Source organism: Platichthys flesus, chromosome 5 (assembly GCF_949316205.1).
Source record: "Platichthys flesus chromosome 5, fPlaFle2.1, whole genome shotgun sequence".
NCBI classification, from domain to species: domain Eukaryota; kingdom Metazoa; phylum Chordata; class Actinopteri; order Pleuronectiformes; family Pleuronectidae; genus Platichthys; species Platichthys flesus.
In genome coordinates, this window is record NC_084949.1 from 3,778,690 (window position 1) to 3,803,040 (window position 24,351).

General features: G+C 41.5%; 2 protein-coding genes across 4 annotated transcripts in view; both read left to right on the forward strand.

The window, feature by feature from the left end:
* Nucleotides 1–1,146: 1,146 nt before the first annotated feature.
* On the forward strand, nt 1,147–20,785 carry dtd1 (D-aminoacyl-tRNA deacylase 1). Of its 3 annotated transcripts, XM_062387523.1 has the most exons (6): nt 1,147–1,267; nt 1,582–1,672; nt 2,499–2,734; nt 3,994–4,091; nt 9,754–9,909; nt 14,630–20,785. In XM_062387523.1, the coding sequence occupies exons 1-5, from the start codon at nt 1,225–1,227 to the stop codon at nt 9,907–9,909; spliced, it is 624 nt and encodes a 207-aa protein (XP_062243507.1). In that variant the 5' UTR covers nt 1,147–1,224; the 3' UTR covers nt 14,630–20,785. The 3 variants fall into 3 exon arrangements, with proteins under 3 accessions (XP_062243507.1, XP_062243509.1, XP_062243508.1); XM_062387525.1 differs by lacking the exon at nt 1,582–1,672; XM_062387524.1 differs by lacking the exon at nt 14,630–20,785 and having other exon boundaries at nt 9,754–10,906.
* An 83-nt stretch (nt 20,786–20,868) lies between these two features.
* Nucleotides 20,869–24,351, forward strand: part of LOC133953561 (sodium/potassium/calcium exchanger 3-like) — a 42,851-nt gene continuing 39,368 nt past the window's right edge. The window contains exon 1 of the mRNA XM_062387522.1: nt 20,869–21,856. Within this exon, the coding sequence (XP_062243506.1) occupies nt 21,661–21,856 (196 nt within the window). The 5' untranslated portion in view covers nt 20,869–21,660. The remainder of the gene's footprint in view (nt 21,857–24,351) is intronic.

Here is a 24,351-nt window from a genome sequence, read left to right on the forward strand (position 1 = left end):
CACCGCACATCATCCTGCGGCGCATATCATCATCACCGCACATCATCCTGCGGCGCATATCATCATCACCTCACATCATCTTGCGGCGCACATCATCCTGCAGTGCACATCATCATGCAGCACACATCATCCTGCTGCCACCTCATCACTCCACATCATCCTGCTGCGCATATCATCACAGCAAATCATCCTGCTGCGCACATCATCTTGCAGCGCACATCATCCTGCAGCGCACATCATCCTGCAGCGCACATCATCCTGCGGCACATCATCCTGGGGCGCTCATCGACGCCCATCTTCCTGTGGCGCTCATCATCTTGCGGTGCACATCATCCTGTGGCGCACATCATCCTTCAGCGCATATCATCTTGCGGCGCACATCATCCTGCAGCACATCATCACCGCACATCATCATGCGCGAACATCATCCTGCGGCGGACATCATCGTGTGGCAAACATCGTCCTGCGGCGCATATCATCATCACCTCACATCGGTGCACATCATCCTGCGGAGCACATCTTCATGCAGCGCACATCATCCTGCTGCGCACATCATCACTGCACATCATCCTGCTGCGCACATCATCACCGCACATCATCCTGCAGCGCACATCATCCTGCAGCGCACATCATGCGGCGCACATCATCCTTCTGCGCATATCATCATCACCACACATCATCCTGCGGCAAAAATCATCCTGCGGCATGATCGTTTGGCGCACATCATTCTGCTGCGCACATCATCACAGCACATCATCGTGCGACGCGCATTGCTAAATCTGTCAGATGCACATTTAAGACATTCCTTGATTACTGTAATAGCTCTATATCTTGGAGCAACGACACATATCATTGAATATAACTTGAAAATGTGTCCTAGTTCAAGCAAAATGTGTCGAAAAGCTTTGAAAATTAAAACTAATGACAGGACAGGGACATTTCAGGGGCCACTCAGATTTCAGCAGGGACCAGTGTCCCCCTGGATCCGCCCCTGGCTGTGTGATAAAAGATCAAAGGTTTTACAACATTGCGATGTAGTGAGGAAAAGGATAAATGACGTAGAGCTTAACAAAGTGAAAGCAAGAGGTTCAGTTCCGCCTCCTGAGTCTGAGTCAGTTTCTCTCACAGGCCTGTCCCAGTAGAGGAAGTGTTCTGCGCGCTGCTGCCGCTAGATGGCGATAGCTGGGAAGTTGTTCACGTGTGTGTTCCTCCAACAGCAAAACAATGAGAGCGATCGTGCAGAGGGTTACCAAGGCGACTGTGACAGGTAACATGCTTTTCTCCAGCTGAATGAAAGTGTCATGCTAAGTTTAGTTAGCCGAGGCTAACAACTTTCATGAAGAAAGCCCGCTGGCCCTACACGTCAGCTGCGGCTAGCGGCGTTAGCATTAGCACCTGCAGCTAAGTGAGACGTGGGCCAGAGAGGCTGTCAGGCGTGTCTGTGAGAAACCAGAGTCCAGACAGAGGAAACAGGCTCGATCACTGCACCAACAAGTGTCTTCTGTGTGTCTGGTGGTCTCACTGCTACTTCCTGTCATTCATCTATTCAGCTCTTCATTCCCTCTGTGTGTATTCCTGCAGTGGGAGAGGAGCAGGTCAGCTCGATAGGCCGAGGACTGTGTGTCCTGCTGGGTGTGTCTGTGGAGGACACCCAGAAGGATGCTGACTACATGTGAGTGTGTGTGGGACCAGCACCCTGACTGGATCACAAACCATCACTGCTGTGTTCAAAGGGTGGTATCAGTGTGGCATGGAGGTTCCAGTTGTGGAGTTTCATTCACTCATCCACAGTACTCATGTTATGCTACTTTATATTTATTCTTCACACTATGGCAAAAGGAAACATATTCGCAGAATTCACTCATTTCAAAAGGCTCCTGTAGTTAGATTGCAAATTAAGATTGCACAGAGAAACCTATAAAGGCCATTCATTGTCATACAGCATATATACTAGTATATCAAATTGTTAGAATTAACTCCATATTAACAGGACACAACATCAAATTGCTGTGGCCATGATAATGCATCAGGAATAATATTAAAAACTGAAATTAATGCACATTTCGTATACAGTGGGTATGATAACACAGTTTATGCACGTTTCACAAATTAAAATTGTATGAATCTGAAGACTGAGTACAAATACAACATGCCACTTAAAATGCATTTGAAAACCTGTCAATATTCATCCTTAGTAGCTTGGGAGCTTAGTATAAATGTTCACACGTGAATTAAATTATTACAACTTTGACAAACAATAAAGGTAACTTAATTGTTTAAGATATACTGTTTAAGACAATACAAATAATATACAAATTAAAACTTTCTGTATGTTCAGCAGTTATAGTATACATTACATTGCAAATCCACTGGGGCCTTAAGTTCCCTGCCGGTTTTGATTAGATTGATCACAGTTATTCTTAAAGTCTCATAATAGACAGATCTGGATGATTCACTGCAGCTCACACTCCTTCCTCTCATTCTCCTCTTGTTATCAGAGTACGCAAGATCCTGAACCTGCGGCTGTTTGAAGACGAGAACGGCCGAGCCTGGAGCAAAAGCGTCATGGACAGGGACTTCGAGGTGCTGTGTGTCAGCCAGTTCACTCTGCAGTGTATACTGAAGGGCAACAAGCCAGACTTCCACTCAGCCATGCCTGCAGAGCTGGCCCAGCCCTTCTACAACAGCATCCTGGAGAACATGAGGAGCACCTACAAGCCAGAGCTCATCAAGGGTGAGTAGATACTTTTACAGTCCTTCAGTCGTGCGTTCCTGCTGCTGTTTGACCTTATACACTGCAGTTTTAATAGTAGATTACCTCTTTTTTTTATTTACTCAATATATTCATATATATCTGGTGAGAACTTGAAGAGTGGCCAAACAGTCAATGATCTTTGTCTCATGTTCTTATGAATATATAAACTGTTAATTTGATATTATTGTTGTTGTGATCAAGTAAATTTACTATTAAATAGACTGACTTATTATCATTAATAAAATACAATCAAAGTGATTGGATATACAGATTATGATTGGAAATCTTGACCAGTTCAATAATAATACTAAAAATATGAATTTGTTTTGTAAAGCATTTTTTTAAACATGGTTACAAAATAACAAGTAAATGTAAAAAAACTACTTCGAAAATAAGACCTAAATAAAACAGTGGAAGATCAAATTATCTAAAACAGATATGGAAAAAAAAAGATAGAAACTCTATTCACTAAAAACGCCTTCCTGTACACATAAACCATCACACACACGCATGCATACATACATACATGTATATCTATATATATGTGTGTGTGTGTGTGTGTGTGTGTGTGTACATATATATTAAATCATTGACAGCAGTAGTTTATATCTTCATGTTAAAAACAGTTAGATCTTAAAGAGTCTTTGTGAAAAGTGTAACGAAAAGAGTTAGTGCCGAGTCCCAGGAGGTTGCAGTCAGGACAACACAGTGACAAGACTCTGTTCACAGCTAATTCAAATAAGTTTGAACCAGCTCTTTAATTTTCTGTGCGCCCACCTCAGTGTAGCGTTATGGCAATTGAGGGGTAGGTAGAGGTGGATTATCTGTGCTTTGATGCAATGGCAGTGACAGTGAATTGGGTCAGCCCCCCGGGGAGCAGGTGTGGCGAACACCGTGTCCCAGCAAGAGTGGCATAAGGCCTCCTAATTAGTCCCAAAACCCACCAGAAGAGAAATATGATTATGCAGCAGTTTTCCACTGCGGCCTGTGCCTTCATTGTGCTGATGTTCTCATTATTCTTGTGGAGCCAGTGGAAGAAAAGAGAATATTAAAGTTGAAGCCTCTCCTCGTAGAAAACCTTCATCTTTTGTCCCCAATGTCTCCAGACTCCATGTTATCCTATGTCTTCATGAAGCATCGTCTGCCAACAAATTCACTGCCTTTTACTGCTGGTTAATTTCATGTTCTGGCACCATTAAATCTCTTTGTGTGTGTTGTCTTTAATTTTGTGTTTCTAGACGGGCAGTTTGGAGCCTACATGCAGGTCAACATACAAAATGATGGACCTGTTACCATTGAACTGACTTCACCTGCTGGTCCCAAAGACGCCAAACTGGTAGGTTGTTAAATGAGAGGTTTTAAGTAGTTTGATGGGTAAAAAAATGGTTGGTGGTGTGGTTTAAACCTCAGAGAAAAAAACTAGGTAATAGAACTTTTCATTTCAGATTATTTTGAAGGTACCTTTTTAATGACAGATTTTAAAGCATACGTTGGAAATACATTTTAGTTTACATTTATTCTGCAACTGCACAAAAGAAAAACAACTTTAAAATGTGCACAAAAAGTCATTCCTCTTCCTAGAGCAGAGATATTATTTCTAAAAAAAATTAACCACTAGATGGTGCTATCTGCTTTTTAGTTGAGTGCAGTCACTTGAACCATGGATTGTCCAAATATGTCGGTTTTTAAATTTACATTTATTTTCCATCACTTCTCACCTAATTTGATTAATATGTTTACAAATGACATAGCACAACCCATCTTTGAGTCCAGTACTGATATTTAAAAGTTTAACATAAAAACACAGCACATACACCTTTTTAATAAGAATCGCATTTTATTGTTGGAAAATTAAGCCCTGGCATTACAGTAAATTTTAAAGTGGCAACAGATGAGCTTCTGCTTTCTTGCTTTGCTGGCTAAAGAATAATGACGACACAATTGTCACCTCTTCCATAGCCTTGTGGAGCGGCACTGATTCACTGTGTCCTCGCTCAGTCACCCCCGTGGCGACGCTGCCATCCTCCCAGTTGCGTTAGTCAAGTGTACCTCGGTGTGTGTGTGTGTGACTGCGTGTGCATGTGTTTGTGTGCACGAGTGTTGTGTGGAGTGCCACAGATGATTGGCACAGGCCCACATGAGGAGGCTCTGTGGAGCTTGTTGTGGCCACTTTAATTTCACCCTCTGTCCTACCTGTCTCTTAGGGAGGAGACCTGCTCTCTGCAAGCTCTTCCTGTTCTCTCTTCACTGTGATATACTGCACTGTGCGTCTCATACATCAAGGGTCCAACCACTTTTCAAATGGAAAAATGTAACCAAGTTTAATAAATCATCTGCAGTAAATGCAGACAGGTGCTCTGACAGCTCGACGGGTTTCCACATGCTCCATTCCTTTAGGGAAAAGGTGAAAAGGTTTGGGGAACATTAGGAACGTGAAATCCAGTGTCTGCTCAGATTTGTGAATATAATATTAATGCTATTGTGAGGAATGAACTTTTCATTGAAAATAATAAGATAATGATTATGTTTGATGACTTTTTTGGACAGTCATGATACAGGGATGTTTTTTTTTTACATATTCCTGCTTCAATAGGAAATAGAACACACTTTCAGACCAGCTCTTTATTATGTTAATGTTTTAGAATGAGCAAACAAGACACTTGACACATGCTTGTGGCTCTTTGAGGCTGCACTTTGGCACAATGATACCCAACAAGTGGCCATGCTCAATGTGTTAATTCTAACATGTTTTTTCCCCCTTTATCTAAGAGTCTAGTGTTTCAATTTGAGAGCTCAAACTGCGCTTGCATTCAGATTGCCTTCACTTCAGCTCCAGCGATTCTTTCCCCACTCACATTGCTTCTGTGCCTGTGTAAAATGTCTGTTCTTGGATTTCTCCTCTGCTTTTGGTTTGTATGCCTCTGCTCCAGTGACAGCCAGTAGCTGGAGGCATTATGTTTTCGGGTTTTCCGCCCGTCTGTACTTTTCGTCCTTCTGACCGTCCACTCGTCAGTCCGTCTGAGCATGCCTTGAGGGAATGTCATCAAGTTTGGTACAAACGGTCACTTGGACTCAATGATGAACTGATTGGATTTTGGTGCCTGGAGGTCAAATGTCAAGGTCACAGTTACCTTATCTTGTTACCAGTTGTCTCTTTGACTCAAAGATAAGGCAGAGGTATACAACCGTGGTGCGGTAATTCTAGTTTTCTACTGCGTTTGGATTTTGTCTGTCAAAATTCCTCAACCAATAGACATCCAGGTGTTAAAAAGACTAATGAAATTTTCCCACCCTTGTTATGGATACATTAGCTTTACTTCTTTGCAAGTCCCTTACAAGAGTACATGAGCCCAGAGCCATTACAGAACTCTCAAAGAAGTGAAGAACAGAAGGAACGATATATCAGAGCAGGCGAGAAATCGGAGTTCGCACTGAAGCAAGCGTGAGTATAAGGAGAGAGCTGAAGCTCAACTGCAAGCGCACAGTTTGAGCACAAGCAAAGCAAATCTTATCACAAGCAGGGGCTATTTGAGTGCAAGCTCTTGGTTTTGAGCGAAAGCATCACAAAATATGAACGTGAAATCAATCAGTCTGCTCTTAAACTGAAACACCATTCTCTTGATAAAGATATGAAAGATTAACTTGTAATCATGCTTAAGTCTTCCAGTGAGTATAAACATAAAGCTGGGTCTAATGGGAATGTTAACGGTTTTAAGGAACCAAATACATTTTTTAATTTTGTCAGTAGTCTTTACCTCACTGTGCAAATAATGTATCATTGGCTGTACCAGTAGCAATATTGGTATTGTATTGGTTTTGATCACCATACCCAGACAAACTATTATAATAACATAAATCATTTTCATGTTTTGGGTATAGCAAGTAAATTGCTTATGAGCATAACTGTTTTTAATTCTCTCCAGATCAGACCTAACACAATGTTTCTTGCTCTGAATCAATTAATATGATGAATACGCCTTCATAACAAGGCCCTGGCTGGTAGCAGACATTTTGACTTACCATAGTGCAAAAATCACAGATGGAACCAATAACATTAATGGTGGCTCCATTCCGGCAATTAATATAAAGAGCTGCAGTGATTTATATTGTTTAAGCTCTGTTTTTACCCCTGTAATGACTCTGTGCCTCCAGTTTGGGAACCGCTGCATTCATCGAAAAATCTTTGTCTTTAGTGAGGTTCATTGTGGCGCTTGAATATATATTTGCAAGGCTGTTCTGTGCTTATTGGGTTGTAAATAAAACAAAACCATAATAATGGTAAGTTGCAGCCATAGACATCTCTCTGATAAAACCACCAGTAAAGGCTTTCAGTACCAGTGTAGGTACAGATCATAAGGTAACTGATGTGGATATGAAACTCTCCTTCTCAGTAACAGGGGGCGAGTCTCTCAGCTACTTATTCCAGATATTTGAAAAAAAGTTCATACATTCATCTCTCTGAATCAATTCTTGATATGTCCGTCGAACCCAGCCAACATCCTTATGCGTTGGCTTCGGTCCGGCTTTGGCTGCTCTCCCTTTTCGGGGCTTGGCTTGCTTGCCCAAAGTGAGGGATATTAGGCAGTCCTCCGAATTTTAATCTTGTCTATTTAGGATGTTTTGCTGTGGGGGCCGAGCAGCCAAAGCCAAGGCTGAACATGAGGGATAAAAGGCCAGCCAATAGGCAAAGCTTGGCACAGGGGGGGGATGAAGCAACGGCCAAGAGACACTGTTCCCTTCTTTCCATGAATCAGGGATTTGGTCCACTGCAGGGTCAAGGAGCAGGCAAACAATGGCGTTATCCAGGAATGAAACCCATTCAGTTTGGATGTGCTCTCTGTGGATACTCATCTGCATTTTTCTGTTTGTTCACCTGACTGTTTGTGCATTTTCTTTTGTGCGATCTGGGCTGAAACCAAACACACACAGGAATGATGTAATGTTTGACCATGTAAGGTCAAGATTTGATTAGGTCGTAAATCAGAGTTTTGGTTTAAGAGTTTCAAGTGATGATTGCATCGTGGCAAAGAAAGACTGGAGTTTTTTTTCTCCTGTGTCCATTTTGTGTTCAGATGTTGAACGTTTGTGTATTTTCTGTGCACCAGATACAACAGCATGCTAATGGGTTCAAGTGGGAATAACACAGAATTGTTTTGTTGCTCTTTGAATAATGTAATGTCTTATGCAGTGCTTTGGATTTTTAACATGACATTCAGTTCATAAATATTTCCTTAGCAGCCATAAAAGTTTTAGCACCTGTGTTTACAGGCCTATTTTGGATGACGGGCAGCATACCCACTTCTTCATTACTGTTGTGGTGTTTCATGAGCCGTGAAGAATACAATGAGAAAAGGAGGAGGAGCGGGTTTGATTGGAGTAGTGACTTTCGGCACTGAGTGGCATTGTGAAGGGCTATTTTGGAGCGTGTGAGAGGCAGTGCATGCAGTCACAACAACAGAGTCATTGAAGTGATCATATGACGACCAGGAATAGCTCCAAACGAGCAGAGATTGGAAGTGGCTGTGTATTCACAAAGGCTGGTCAGATTTGGCGTGTTGCTCTGTGGAGCTGACTTGTTCTTCCATATTTGTCCAGTTCAATCTGCTAATTCTCATGCATGTTGGGACCTTTAGGTGAAAGCTGAACACACTGCAAAGGTCATGATGTGCAAGTCACGATGCATTGTGTTCTTGCTTAGTGCCTCAGACCATGGAGCCACCAGCAGCCACAGATTGAGGAGGGTTTTAATATATTTAACGAGGGAAAGAAAACGCAAACTGGCACACTAGTCAAAGTGTGGATAGTGGACCTGAGCAAGATTAGATGGTGGACAGGACTCGGACAGAAATTTTAGTTTGGGTTAAGCAAGGTTTGTTCACATAGGCCGACTTTTGCATGTGAGCGTACAGAATAAAAGATAATGCCTTTTCAAAACCATTTACAAGGTGCACATGTGTAATCAGGGTAAACAGTAAAACCTGCAACCATGGTAACAACAACTGCGTGACAGGATAACACCATCTTATGTGCTTCAGCTAACATTAAACACATCAGGCTGGGCTTTGGTGTCGACATTAAAACAGAATGACTCTCAGGTTTGGGTCGGTCGGTTATATTCTCTCAAACTCAGCTCCGGTTCAGACAGAAGTGTGAGAGTGTCAAGCAACAAACCCCTTGAAAAGTCTTAAATATTTTTGTACAACATTAAATATTCAAGATGAATCAGGCAAAAATGTAAAATTGTAAGGTAAAGTTTTCTTAGGATCTATTGAGCGTTAACTTTTAAAACCCATTTACATAGAAGTTTTGACATCCAGAAAAAAAAAAAAAAACATGTCTTCACGAAATATAACAAAAAAGTAAGGATTAGGGTTTGTGACTAAACTTTACTCATAGAAACAAGCTAATTGAGAAACCAGGTATCAGGCCATTAAATATCGGGAAACTATTCTACTACACACATTGGCAGGAAAAAGTAGAATTTAAGACGTTCATTTTCACCATAGTGGCTGTAACATAATATGTTTTGGCTCTATCCACTCTCCACAGTTAAGATATAGTAAAGGGCAGAAAATAATTAAATATGACATACATTTCAAATGATGCACCAGAAAGATTTCTTATTTTAGTTGGGCTACAATGTTAATGAGCAGAAAATATATATTTCTAAAACATCAATGGTAAATATCAGATTGCCACATCTGGATGCATCGAGTTCAGGCATGTGTATGGGAATAAGCACGAGGCAAGTAGAAAGTAGATGTGGATCGCTCTGATGTCGGTCATGTATAGGGATTTCTCTTTAACTCTTTTTCTCCCTCTGGAGGCACATAAATATTGCTAAGGGCAATTTTATGGAAGAATCAAAGCATTTGTATTTATTATTCATGACCTGTGTCTCATAGATGACTGCTAACTGTGCGTCATCTCTTGATAATAATGTACATGTAAAGAATTTATTTATGACCAGGCCTTCCTGTTCTTTGTGTTTACCTCAGCTGTCAAAGCAGGAGAAGCAGCAGCAGAGGAAAGAGAAGACACGCTCCAAAGGCCCCTCAGAGTCAGGCAGGGAGAAGAGCGCCCTACGTTCCCGACAGGACCCGAATGCGACTAGTGGAGCAGAGGGTGCCTTGTCCTCAGAGAGGGAGCCCTAGGTGAGCAGGCTGAGGGAGCCAAGGAGACACTTCCAGCACACATTTGTACAGACCACCAGACTGCAGGTCCCTAAAGTATCACAAGTGTCTTTAATTATGTAAACCTGAGGTTTCTCTGAAAGAGAGCAAATAGAAACTGAATCGGTCTTAACTCTACCTTTTATGGCACTTTTACTAGTTATAAAAACAGTTACTATCAAGATATATATGTCACCTGCATATACAAGCACATTTGCACCTACACATACTCAGACATGTAAGAATCCAAAGTAGGAAACCAAAACACACACACACACACACATACACACACACACTCACACACACACACACACACACACACACACACACACATACACACACACATAATAATGTAATAAGATTTAGAAGTTAACAAGACTGTGAAAGAGTAACTAAATTGGCTTAGAAATATTATGAAAAATCTTAAATATCAGTGAGTCATGTAATAAACGTGTAATGTGTAATGCACTGCAGGAGGTCACCATTGATTAGTTAATAAGTAATTGTTCTAGGATAGAAAGATCGCATTGTTTGTTGGCAACAAAACGGATCAAGTTTGTCATTAATATTCCTGAGAACTTAATGTTGAGATTAATGATTAATTCATTATGTTGGATGATTTGTAAGGAAAGCTAGAGGAATGTCAAAAAAATGTCAGCATTTCTGCTTCACTGAGAAAAAACTATATACTTTCAGACTGGCTCTTCATGATGTACATTTTATTGGAAATGTTATGTTTTCTCAGTTGGGTCTGATTATTGTCTCAAGACACTTTCCCACAGAAGTGACAGTGGCAGGTCAGAACTTGTAGCCGTTCTGTTGCTCTTGCAGCATAGCTCAAGTTGGATTTCTGTAACACTGAAGACAAGAAATAAAATATATACATTTTTAGCAAGCTGTAATAAATGTATTTCTTTCTTTTTGATATTTTCTTCTTTTGATATAATGTAACATATCAATAAAGTTCAGGTTAGCGGTATTCAAAGCTGCATTAATTGATCTTTCGCCCTTTGTCAATGTGACAAGATAAAAGAAAAAAACATTGACATATTATAACCTTATCAAGGATTTGCAACTAATGTGTTGTTAACCATTTGCAGGTATACATCTAGCAGACAGAGTTATGTCATTCATTCGTACTGTGTCTGTCCCCCTGATGACCATAAGTTCTATATTCACACTGTTTCTCTCCACCACCTGCTGAAGGATACATTTGGCTCTTTATCTGCCAAATGCTCCTCAACGTTCACCAGCAAGTTGCTAACATTATCCATCTGTTGTTTTGAGCTGGTTACTTAAAATACAGGTGGTGTATCAAAGCAAAGAACAGCTGCCTGATGAGAGCAATGAAAATGAACCGAAACCACAAAGTAGTGAACAGTCAAAGCAGGGACATTCTCTTTCTAGAGCTAAGAAGAAATGGAGAGTCAGGGTGTTAATGTGGGATTATCACTAAGAGCAACACATTTTGCATTGCAAATAACAATTACTTTGATTGTTACTATAAAAAATAATGCAGCCTTAATAAAGTGAGAAAAATAGTGTTCATTTTCTCAAGTCAGATCATTCACTTTTCAGGACTAAAGATGAATACATTATCAATTACTGTTTGAACAATATCCTGCATAATGCTTTATATACCATACGTGAGAATACATACATTTAATGACATGCCCAAAATAATGGTAAGTTTAATATTTTATGAAATTATTTTCCACTGGTTCTTCTTGTGTACCAAGTGGTAAATATCCTGTGACTCTATCCGGGAGTCTTGTCATGATTTAAATGAATAACATTTTTAAAGTGATTAAGATCTTTTTTTTAAAGCCCTGAGGCCTGTATAAGAAAAATAAAGCTAATGATGCTACAGATACTACATATTAAAATATCTTTTCCATAACTTTATTTGATTTACTTCTAACCACCATTTATATATGTAAATATTCACAGCATTATGTATTTCAAAGTATCCTGTATAACCCTGAGCAGTTGAGAGACAATGTTCAGATAGTTTACAGCTGTGCCTCTTTGCAAGAGATAGCAGTTCTTTTATTTTCCTTTGCACTGTCAACAAATACAATTGTTCCCAAAAATAGTTATATCCCATGTATTACACTGTTGCATTGTGGCAGTGCAATTTGCAGTGATAGGCAGTTAACGTCTTCTCACCATCTCTGTTTTCCACATCTTCTTTTCCTGACTGGGCTTGCTCTCTTTGTAATTGTTGACATTGCAGTGAAATACGGCAATGCTCATGAGACACAGACTGGTTTGTTTCTCGTTCTGTGGCTCACATTGCGGGGATGAGGAAGGGGACTGGAAGAGGAGGAGGAGGAGGGGTTTAAGGTTGCTCTTATTTGCCTTCAGTATTTGTTTACTAGTGCAAAAAGAGTGGCGTTCTGGGAGAATAGAGACGGGAGGCAATGAGTTAGCCCCCTCCATGTCCCTTCTGCTCTCCCTGCTGAGGCTGCTGCTGCTGATGCTGGCTCCTGTGGCACAGCTCGTCTCCCTGTGTGAACTCTCTCACAGACATGCACATTAGCGGACACGCCGTCAAACTGGCAGTGGAACTGCAAAACCAAGCTTTCTGCTCTTCTATTCTCACAGATATGTAGTCGGTTACATAGAAACACGTATGATACCATTACAGGTGTGGTGCTTTATTTTTGTTTTCTCATGTACAGCCTTGTCTGTTCTCTAACGATACACACACTTTCCCATGTAGGCCCTTGTAAGCCTGTAGTCCTGTCCCAAACTCTCTTACAGCAGGGGGCCCTGCGTTGTAATCCCCTAGTGCATGTTGGGTAAATATGTGCCCCAAGACATGGAAGCTTCTGGACCAGGTTACGTAAGATGTCTCTGTCTGACAGAGAGCCAGAGTGAAGGGTGAGATGGGAGAAAGAGGGAGGAAATGAGAAAGAAGGAGAAGCCGAACGAAAATGTCTGATAAGTCAGGAGACTTGTTTAGTTTTTCATCTGGGGTTGTGCAGCAGGGGAGTGCACACGCAGCACTCCTGGAAACGCATGCGCTGTGTTGGGAGGAGAGGTGGACGAGGGGAATTTGGATGTTAGAGAGATGTCAGACAAGGGGGCCTGCTTGCTTGGCTTTGTCACTGCATATTTTAAAAAGGGAATTTGTGTCCCTGAGGTTTGCTTGTCATGACTTAAACATGAGCAGTTTGCGCTTTTCCTCTGAATGAGTAATTTGTGACACTCGACTCCTCAATTATCCCTCCTGGTCTTCCTTCCGTCCCTTCGGCACTGTTCTAATTTTGACAGTTTACAAGAAGGTCTCTGCTGTCAGCAATTTTCAACCCACATTGAAAAATCCTTTTTAATTGTTTGCAAGTCTACCACATATTCCAGACCTGTCAGGGATTGATTAATACAGTAGATGGAACTTCATTTAAAAAAATGTAAAGGGCTGCTTACATAGCGTTGTGCCTTTTTATTCACCTGACATCTAATGTTAGGGGTTAAAGTGATCAGTTCGTCTGTCTATAATCTGAAAACCATATCAGTTTTATGATTCAAGTAACTATTCAGCACCAAATGATCTGCTCTGGAGAAATAGAGCAGATCATCTGCAGTGGAGTCTCAGCCTTTCGGACCCAGATGTGGGTCAGGATAAGGGCAGTGTTTCTTTGAAGCTGCACTAATCTACGTTTTTCATATGTAGAATTGCGTCTAATGACTGTTAATATAAAGGATGAACCTGACGAGAGCTACCCATCTCTGCAGTTTCCCTCAGCGGCATGGAGGACATGAGTCAGCTCATTATTTTGTGGCTAACACTATTGCTCACATAAACAGAAAACTATAAGCAAAGGAAATAATCAGCCTAAGTTTGAACATTAGTCACTCCAAACTAAAAAAAATTGCTTGAATCTGATGATCCAATGGATGTGTAAATAGCCATTTGTGTTTTTGAAAAAATGTTTTCGCCCTAAACACTTCATAAAGGTTATAGACTACTATGTAGATTCAAGTGCTGATAGCACTGCCTTCAAGTGGCCCAAAAGTCCATTAAAGTCCACCCTCACAGATTTAAAGGGAGAGGGTGTTACTTTTGAAAAAACATAATTCCTGAAGTTGTATCCCTGTGTCCCTGTGTTTGGGACAAAATAACTCAACGGCACATTGTTAGATTTGCACAAAACTTGGTGGTAATATTACTTGGGAGTGGATCTCCACACCTTTTTAGCTGATCGGTCAAAGTTCAAAATAGATTTTCTATGATATTTCAGTAAATCACAATCTAAAGCATGTATTGAACAGAAAATTAGCTCCTGTCATATGATGGTTAAATAAGTAAAATCATGTAGAAGTCACAAAGATGTCAGAAAATAATATGCATAGATCACACAAGCCGTTTTAATATCTTCAGCTACGTCAGGTCAACCTATAATTTATAATCATATGATGTCATCTTTATTAAATGTCACTGTTTCAGTGTAAAAAAGTGAACGTTTCCTGAGCCATGCATTTATTTTCAAATATTACTCCTAACTTACAGTTGCTACTGTCAACTGGTTAATTCTGTATATTTTCTATCAGCTAATTTATATGTATTTCTGTTCAGCTGAATGGAGTTAAATTGTGGCTGCCATTCAGAAAAGTAATTCGTCCAAGATATTATTGATTAATTACATGATAAACAAGAGCCAGAGACCAACATGACTTCTGTTTTCTTTCATTGCAGTTATCGTACCGGGGACATGATGGTGAACCCAGTTTCCTCAGGAAGGCCTTAATCCTCAGTGACTTACACCTGATTGAGGACGGTCCTCCTTCCTCTTTGGAAATCAGCAGAATTCTTTTGACCTGTAACAGAACATCGTCACCTCACTTGTGTCCTTCCAAGACGAGGTCTCTCGTCTTGGGGATCAGATAAGGCCGGCTAGGTGTAAACACAGGAACAAAGAGGATGTGAGAGGGATGGAGCAGACCTCAACAGCTTTCTGTGCTCTCCTTCTGTCTCTTTCCTTCTGCTTTTCAGTCCACATTGCTTTCTCTGTCTGTCTTTCTCTGTCCATCTTTCTCTTCAGATTCTTCCTACTTGTCTCACGCTCAGCCGGCTATCCCCACCTAATCTCTTCTTAGGGATATGGCACTGACCCTGAAGCATAGCTCAGCTCCAAGTCCTTGGCTTAGAGAACGTCAAAAGGTCATTAGGACAGTGATAATGTAACAGCCTTGCCATATTGATTAAAGCATTGATTGGCATAGCTTCATGTGTATAATCGATTTTAAAAGGTTATTGTACCTATATTAACAGACAATGTTTTAAGGTCTAACGGAACTGGCTCCTGCACGTGTTGGCTCTGTAAACTACATGCTCTGTTCTGTTTTTTGAGAGAAACATCTGTCAGTAAACAGGAAAAATATTTTATTGGTAGACACATAGACCTTATATATAAATGGACAATGTCTCCACTTGGTACCACTAGAAGCCATAATATCCTGGATATGAACATTGCGCTCTAATCATCTGAAGATGGCATCATCTGAAGCCAGGTGGAGTTGCGGCGCTATTGTAGCATTAAGGAACAGATTAAACGTTTTTAACTGAATTACTTAAAATTAACAATTCAGTTTAGGGGGAGCGGTCTTCGATGTCTTCAATCTTTATATACAGTCTATGGTTAGACACAGCACAACAAGCAAAAAGCTTTCAACACCAACCCACATTAGCTTTTAAACTAATGTCTCCTTCTCGTCCTACAAGCATGGGCACATGTCTTTTTGGTTTACCTTACCTTGCTAAGTTAGTTAACAATCACCAAGACAGTGCACTGCTAAAATGAATTTGCAGGCAAGTAAGATAGTCTAATAGCTTACAAACTAACAGCAGGCATCAACATTAGATAAGTTAGATGCTGAAATGAAATTTGTTTACCGGGGTTGTTTGTGCACTGGCTAAGCTGTCAGTCAACCCTGCACATCCAGAAAACCAAAAGCTAAACGAGAATTTTTTCATCCCCTTACAGAATGATGGTTTTGACTGCAGGGAGGGACAGGGTCAGGTCAAGGAGCTGAGTGACTGTGAGTGAGTTTGTCTTGATCACTTGTATTCTACCTGTGGAGAGGAGCCAGCTGTGCTTCACATTCAGTGTGACTGGGCACACACACAAACACATCATCCAGGTTTTACTACTGTAATGTTATGCTGTCCTGCTGTCACTCGGCAGATCTGAATGTACGTTTTATTATTGTATAAAGACATCAATAGGCAAAACCTGGCTTATCTTTCATTTGTGGTTTTCCACTGCTTGTTTTGCTTGTTTTGGGTGATGCAAAAGCAAAGATGCTTGTGCTTGTTTCTCATTTCAGCATCACCACCTGGATCATCTCACTGTCCCAACTTTTTTTCTTTCTAGTGCAAGCTATTTCTGGCCTACCATACCCCCTCTCGCTCTCCACTGATGCTGATCTGATGTTTCTCCAGGTTGTGAAGAGCATAAGGAAAGTGAGAGGAGCTGCTGCAGCCTGGACTACCTCTCGGAGAGAGACAACATGACCCAAATATGTCTGCTTGCTAACCAGTCTCAGTACAAAGCTTCTTTAACATAAAGAACTGCAGCTCTGCCCTGCAGTGAAAGCATTGTGATCCCAATGCCAAGCAGGTTTTACTACAAAAGCAGGATGTAGTATGTGTGTGAGACCATTGCAGTAGATCAAAGCTGTAATGGGGTGTGAACAGGGAGTGTTGTGTGGGGCAGATGTTCAGGGTTTGTCTATCTATGGAATCACCTGTGTATGTCAAACCAGTATGGCGGTTTGTGTGTCTTTGTGCGCACACCCTGTGCTGCAGGGCAGGGCAGTAGGAGTGGGCGCGGTGTCAGTCGGACATGGGAAAGTGGGTTAAATTCCAGGCATTCTCATACATCTGAAGCCACGTTGTTTCTGGTTGTCTTCTCAACTACTTATCTTACATCTTGTGTGTGTATGCAAGTCCTTTGCCAAGCCCACTGGCTATGGAAAAACAATTTAACTGGATTTAATTTGTTGCCCCCCCTCCTCCTTCCTCTTTGCTCCCACTTTTTTTTTCTTTTGTGTGCCTCTGAGAGGTTGGGAATTTATCTTGTTTAGTAACTCCTTGCCCAGTCCGTGCTTGCTTTGCAAGTTCGACGAGCCTGGTTTCACGGCAGCTTTGAGGCCTCCAGTCACATGTGGCTTTCCACTGGGGTTTTTGCTTTCAATTAATGATGCTAAAAAATAAAGAGAAGCTATTTGGACACAAAAACTTGGATTATTTTCTCCAAAATTAGAAGTGCAGCTCTCAGTCACATCTCCTTCATTTCTTTGGTCTGCCTTAGCCACATACTGCAAGGGGTTAAAAAAAAGCATAATGAAACCAGTTGCTTAGAGCACTGACCACTTTTTCCATGCTTGCTGGAACGTTTCCAGTGCTATTTATATGAAACCTCAGGCCCAACAATCAAGAAACCCACTTGGCCAACATGAAGTATTTGTCATTATCCTTAAGTTTAGTTTCAGTCAAATCATCAGAAATGGAAGACACACAGGGGTCCATATGTTTTGGGAACACACACATGAAGAAAGTGGTACGTTCAAGCAGGTACGAGTCAAATTAATCCATTTGATCAAACTGCTCTTGAGTAACGAGAACATTCCACAGTACATCTAACCTGAAGATGTTAGAGATTAGATGCCTGATAAAAAAAAATTGAAAATAGGAGAATATGGAGAATATCCCTTGTATGTTCTACGGCACTAATTTATGCCCACCGCCAGTTGATGTTATCTGATGTAAGTGACCACCAGAGACAAATCTTCAGTTGTGTACCTTAACGTCATCAGGTGTTCTGTCCTTTTAATCACAAGCCATGTCTGCATATGGCAGATTTTCCCTCTCATTCTCTTCATCAACATGATCCTCCCAGTGTCTTTTCTAATTCTACAAAGTGCATGTTGTTGGACCAGAGTATCAGGTCAGGTCTCTAACAATATGTGACAGCTCGTGCCAGAGAACCCAGGAATTCCAGTGTTTTGGACTGATGTATGCACCAGCTTGTTTTTCACCAGATAGCTTGTATGGCTTTGGGCTATGACTCTAAAGAAGACCTTGCCTTCAACATTGAGGAGATTGATGGGCCTAAATTAGCTGATGTTGAAAGATTACTCTTCTTTTGGTATTAGAACTCTTCCAGCACTGCTCCAAGCTTTGGGTTTCGTTTCCTACACCCATGCCACTGTCATTAAATATTCAGGAAACTGTTCGGTCCTCACTCTGTTCTCCACTTTGTTCCATTTCGAAAGGAGAGCTTACATCCATTTGGTGTTCTGGCTGCTGGTTGGTTGGGATATCAGATGGAATAGCTATCGGATCCTGTCTCAGGTGCTCCTCTACATCTTGCTTCGATGTCCTCAGGGTTCCTACCTTCTTTGTGGTGAAGAGAGATTTCATGGACCTGAAGGGGTCTTTGAGAAACAAGTTCTTGCCCGTTCTTTTCTTTTCCAAGCTGTTCTTATGCGTTCTGCTCGTCCTAAAATTGACAGTCGGCTCCTGATTTTCTCCTGCAGTATGTTGATTACCCCTTCTGCTCTTCTGAGGCTTTCTTCAACTGCTTTTTAAGCTGCCTCCTCTCTTGTACCAAGCGTTCCATATCCTGCTGTCTTCTGGACTTGATTTCCATTTTTTGTGTTATCAGATAAAAATGCTCCACTCCTTAGTCGTAGATGATGTTACCCATCTTCTCAAGCTTCGTCTCAACTGTGTCCTTCATCTCTTCAAAGATATTACTTAGGTCTGCATTGATGGCCTTCCATTTTACTTTTTCTGTAGCTCCAGGCCAGTTCACCATTGGTTTTGTAAAGGTTTCTTCTCCCTTGTTTTCCTGGCCAAGTGGGCCTCTTCTACAACTGCCCTTGTGCTTGAGTTAACTTCCTCAGATACAGGGGGGCTGATGTCCTGAAGACTTTGCGTTGATTGACTTCTTAGAAATAACTTATCTATGCAACTTCCCTGCATTCACTTCAGTGAACATGGTAACTCTTATTTATGACTAAACGACTGGTTGAGAGGTAATAGTTTCACCTTTGGCTTAGACAGTGAAATATCTAGTGTTTTTGTTTGTAGAAGAGCTTGTTTGGCTGGAAGGCGTCACTATTGAGCTCGGCTGATTTTCACCGGGTGTGTGTATGCTTGATTGGGTGAGTGATATCAGTCCATATGACCACCTAGGTGATTATTTAAGCAGTGCAGCTTTACAAACAAAGGTTGACTTTATTCTTCAGCAGTGCACCGCAATTTTTCTGGACAGTAAAGTATTATCACTAAAAGATACTCCCAGAAGAGGGCAGTGAAAATCACACCCAACCAACAGCGTCCAATTTTCCTCTCCATTTTATTTAGACTTTATTGTTTTCAAACTATTTGAGCCCTGTGAAATAAATATCAAAATTTAGTTGAACACACTCATCAAAATGAAACATAGAATTAAGATTAAGTTTAAGATACATTTATTTGTCCCAAACACATGCATAGACATGCACAGGCACACTTATTCAGGTAGGGAAATTTAATCTCTGCTTTTGACCCATCTGGTGCAGGACACACAGAGCAGTGAGCGACCATGTACGGCGCACGGGGAGCAGATGTAAGGTGCCTTGCTCAGGGGCACTAGACAGGGTAGGGAGAATCCTCTTGGATTTTTGGACATATCAATCGCGGTTCGTCTTTTTGTTGTCTCTCGATGGAGTCGAACCAGAGACAAACAGGAGACCTTCTCTGCCCATAGTCCAAGTTTCTGCCACTAGTCCACCGCCTCCTTGAATTAATGAATATTCCCCATTGATAATGAAATATACAGTATTTTTGTGCTCTCTCTATTGAAAATATTTTTGACCTGTTTTGGTCTGTAAATGGTCTGTATTTATGTAGAGATTTTCTAATTTTAAAGATCACTCAAAGAGCTTTACAGTAGTTTTTCAACCATTCACACAAACACATTCATGCAATGCATCTATGTGCAGCCCTTTCTCTGTCATACATCACCCACACACTGCCAGCACAGCTGCTTGGGGCAATTTGGGGTTCAGTGTCTTGCCCAACGACGCTTCAGCACGCAGAATGGGAGAGACTGGTATCGAACCATCGTTCTTCACAAACTTTTTACATTACATGTTATTTAGTTGACGCTTTTATCCAAGTGACTTCCAATAAGTGCATTCAACCATGAGGGTACGAACTCAAAACAGCAAGAATCATGGAAGTACATTTGCTTCAAAAAAGCCAAACTCCAAAGTACTGTCTTCTATGAAATGCTTAGGGTTAATTTACCATTAGTGTATTGTTAAATAAAATGTAAATCTGAACATACCAGTTCTAAGTATTTGAGCCATGTATTATAGACATATTATCAACATTGTTTCATGGGGGCCTTACTTTGAAGTCACACAATAGTTTGCTGCTCAAAACCAATCAATCAATACATTTTCCGATGCAACAACTAACCATTGATTTGATTATCAAACTGACTCTACACATCACAACTGGTTTCATGGCTTATGGGGAAGACTTTACTCTGATCAACCTCTAACCTTGATTTAAACCTTGTGTTTGTTGGGGCTCTTTCTGATTAGAACAATCACCTGACTCACACCCAGAGAACATTTTAGCTTCTTTCAGCTTGTTTTGGTTTAAGGGTTGTAACTTAACTGTCGTGGCTCCGTTTCAATGCCTCTCAGCCGTCACCAAAAACCTTTTTAACACAGCTTTATTGACTTTCAAGCTTAGCTCTTGATATTTGGCTAGAAAAGTCCTTGTACAAATATTGATTTGATATATTAAAGTTATTTTTCCCCTAAAAAGAAATAAAGATTTTGTATTTTCTCACTTTGTTATTGTGTATATGTTGTGTCTATGTGGTCTTGGCATTACAAATGTTGTGTGTCATTATAGGGACTTGTCTTTTTTATGAGCACGAAAATCCAGTTCCCTTAATATAAATCATTCAATTGTCAACTGAGACATGCTCTAAGGTTAGGGTCTGACAAGTAGTGGACCTGGTTAAGTTTAGGTCTTTACAAAATGAATGCAAGTTAATGTAATGTCACCTGCAATCATGGAGTGTGTATGTGTCTGTGTAAAATGCTACATTTGGGGACAGCTAGTTTTCCAGTTGGGGATAACGTATGAGTGGTCAGGGTATGTGTAGGTTAAGGATAAGTTACAATTCAGTCTCCTAGAAAGTCTCCTAGAAATGAATGGAGTCTATATTAGGTCCCCAAAATTTTAATTGACCTATGACTCAGTGTCCACCCAACCCTCTCCCTTATCTCGCTCTGTCTCTCTCTCAGTGCCTCTCTCTCTCTTTCTCTCAGTGCCTCTCTCTCGCTCTCCCTCTCTCTCGCTCTCTCTCTCTCTCTCTCTCTCTCTCTCTCTCTCGCTGTCCCTCAGTGTCTCCCTGCCTCCTCGCTCAGCAGCTCCTCCATGGAGAGCTGGTGCAGTCGTCCTCTTCCTCACTTCTTTATCATGACATGAGAAGGAGACCGACCTCGGGGCTGAATCTCGCCGTGTTTAGCAGCGTGTTTACAGATCAGCCCTCACATCATCCCGGCAACTTTTCTCCGTATTCTTAAAGCGCCCCCTCCCCTGCTCCCTTCAGACCCCTCCCCTGTACTTTTCTCATCCGCTCCCGGGAGAGAAGTCACTTCTCTGGGAATCACAGGAGGCTGTTTCTTCTCCCTCTCTCTACGGGGATCCGCATGGATGTGGCAGCGGTAGAGGGGATGTCTTTGCCGGGTGTCCGACTCCGGAACCGGCCACCGCAAGGGATGCCGACCCAGAGGAAGGTCCGGGCGAGGCGGAAAAGGCGAAAGGAGTTGGTGTTGATCCAGATCTGCTTGTTCGGAGGCTTGCTGCTGCTCGTCAAGGGCTTTTCCTTCTTGGGGGAAAATTCAGGTGAGGTCCGAGCCGGCGAGGTGACACTGTTCCTCTGGTTATACTCACACGATCTGAGCAACACTGCGGGGTTCGGTTCAGTTCCAGAAAACAGCGCTGTACTCGCGCAGAGACCTGAGTTTAACATGAAGGCAGCTGCATATTGGCTCTATATTATATTCCCGAGTGCTTTCTACTTCAAGTGATGTGTCATCAACCTACATGTGACATCCCGTGAGTGATCGTTATAATGATAATATTAACCGTTCTAATGTGAAATCAAATGTAAATGTGGCGCAAATAATCATGACTTTAAATTTAAAGCTTGAACACAAAACGTTTACTAAGTGCTTCACTGAAAAAGAAAACTAAAAAATACATGCAGTGCAATTATTAAATGCCTGGTTAAAATCAAGATAATAATTAAATAATTAAATTAAGCACAAACAAATATTATCCGGTAAAAGCAAGAACAATGTAAAAAAAAAGGAAAAAAAAGCTACTTAAGGTAACAGTTACTTTATAAAAATGCGTTTTTAAAGAGTTTTAAAAGAGGATGAGGTTGTTCCACAGCTGTGAAGCTCTAACAGTGAATGAATCTTAAACCCAGGAACAGCTGGTCAGCAGAACCAAGTGAAGAGCAGGGGTATAAGAGGTAAGACTGCTTCTAAGTAAGTAAAGTCCTCGATAATTTGAATTAAGCTAACTCACGTCCCCAAACAGAGATGTAACAAAGGTGTGTGTGTTCACGCCATTTCCAGCACAAGCGACATTATGTTCTTTTTAGTAGTAGTAAAAGAGTCATGTCCTTTTGGAGTTAACTTCTGGCGCAACTTGACCTGATTTTAAAGAAGAAAGAAAAATAAATAGGACAAATGTCAAGGTGTCACACAGGTACACTGGTACACAGTGGGCTATAATGGGAATTCTTCTGAGCTTTAACTATGGGAAACTATTCTGGGGCAGAGGGATGCAGAGGCTCCTGCATGTACAGGTGTTTTAGTTGCAGAGCTGTGAAATCAGGGCAATGAGCCCCAGGGTATAGGCCTGCACCTCTCCAAGTTACAGCAAATGGTTACACACTGTCCCCCCCCCCCCCTCCTCCCTCCAACTTTTATTTCAAAGCTCTCTCTCTCTTTCTGACATGTCTGTTAAAGGATCACCAACACATCTACATCCAAATAGAAATCCTGATAATAAATTACTACAGTACAGCAAACATATGTACCACTTGACTTGATGCCTCCATGTTCCCATCTCTCTCTTTTTAACTGTCATTGACTGTGCCACCCCCCCCCCCCCCCCCGACACTCCTCTTGATTACTGAGTCAGCGTCAGCTACAGTGAGCAGTATTTATCACTTTCCATGGACAGAGGGCCCTGCGTGAATATTCATACACTCATGATTCGTGCATCATCAGTGTGAGTCATTTTTTTTCCCCCTCCCCACTGCATATGCTGGTTTTATGGAAATGCAACAGTGCTGCTGTCTCCCTGCATGTGCTCAAGAAGTGGATGTGAACAAGAGGCGACACAGACACGTTTAATGCACTTCCCCTGTCCCCATTGTGTTCTCGTCAACTCTTAATCAGCTCGCCGGAATATCAATTAAAGTTGATTATTTATGATGTGCTTAATGAAGTTCTGCTAAATGGAGGTTGATGCTGTGGAGCTGGAAGCAGAGCACTCAACTCCTCCTCGCAGCGGCACATTAATCATTTCCGCTCTCGTCCTCTCCTTCATCGTGTGCAAGATAGCGAGAGCCAGAATGGAGGGAAGGAGAGAGTACTGAGCACTGGCACGCAAACCTCGGTGCTGCTTCGGCTGCCCTGTGTGGGGTTCTGAAGGTGAGGCCAGGTGAGGAGTTCAGCCGTGCACTGAGGACTATTCAATAACTGGGCTTTTTAATTCGATTTGTATCCGTCTCTTAGGCCAACCTTGTAGTTGGCAGGGTGGAAAGGGCAGAGGGTTCCTGCTGAGCTCCCTGAAGTATGAAATAAATTCATTGGTGTTGCTGCTGTCTCGAAGAATGTGCAGATGTAGCCACAGTGGGAGCCTCACTTTCTGCACTGCACTGTTGCTGCAACCCCTAAGAGAATTTTGTTTAGGAAAAACATGAAATTCCCCTTCAATGTATGCATTTTGGAGGGAGGAGGACACCAGATTGACACATCTGTGGTGCACTCCTCCAGCTGTTCACTACCCGGCTATTACGTAAGGAAATCAAACTTTCATGTCACAGAGGTCAAAAGCCTGCTCTATAAAAATAAAACTATTAGCTACACATGCACTTTTATCTGCAACATTCAAGAAACAAACTGGTAACTTGGATGAAGAAACTAAAACCTGTTAAAATGCCTTTATTGTTTATGTGCAGATATGTGTGTACTCCAAACAGATTGATAAGTCATCACCTTTCATAAACATAATTGTCCAGCTTGGCTCTCTGCTGCACGTCTGGTTATTGAATATCTGTGATCAGTGTTTTTGTGACACTGACTAAATTATGTCCTGTC

Bases quoted from the DNA above. Each gene is read 5' to 3' on its own strand.
- dtd1 (XM_062387523.1), top strand. From the start codon at position 1,225: ATGAGAGCGATCGTGCAGAGGGTTACCAAGGCGACTGTGACAG. The intron at 1,673-2,498 runs GTGAGTGTGTGT...TCTTGTTATCAG, and splicing joins CAGAAGGATGCTGACTACAT to AGTACGCAAGATCCTGAACC. The intron at 2,735-3,993 runs GTGAGTAGATAC...TTGTGTTTCTAG, and splicing joins CAAGCCAGAGCTCATCAAGG to ACGGGCAGTTTGGAGCCTAC.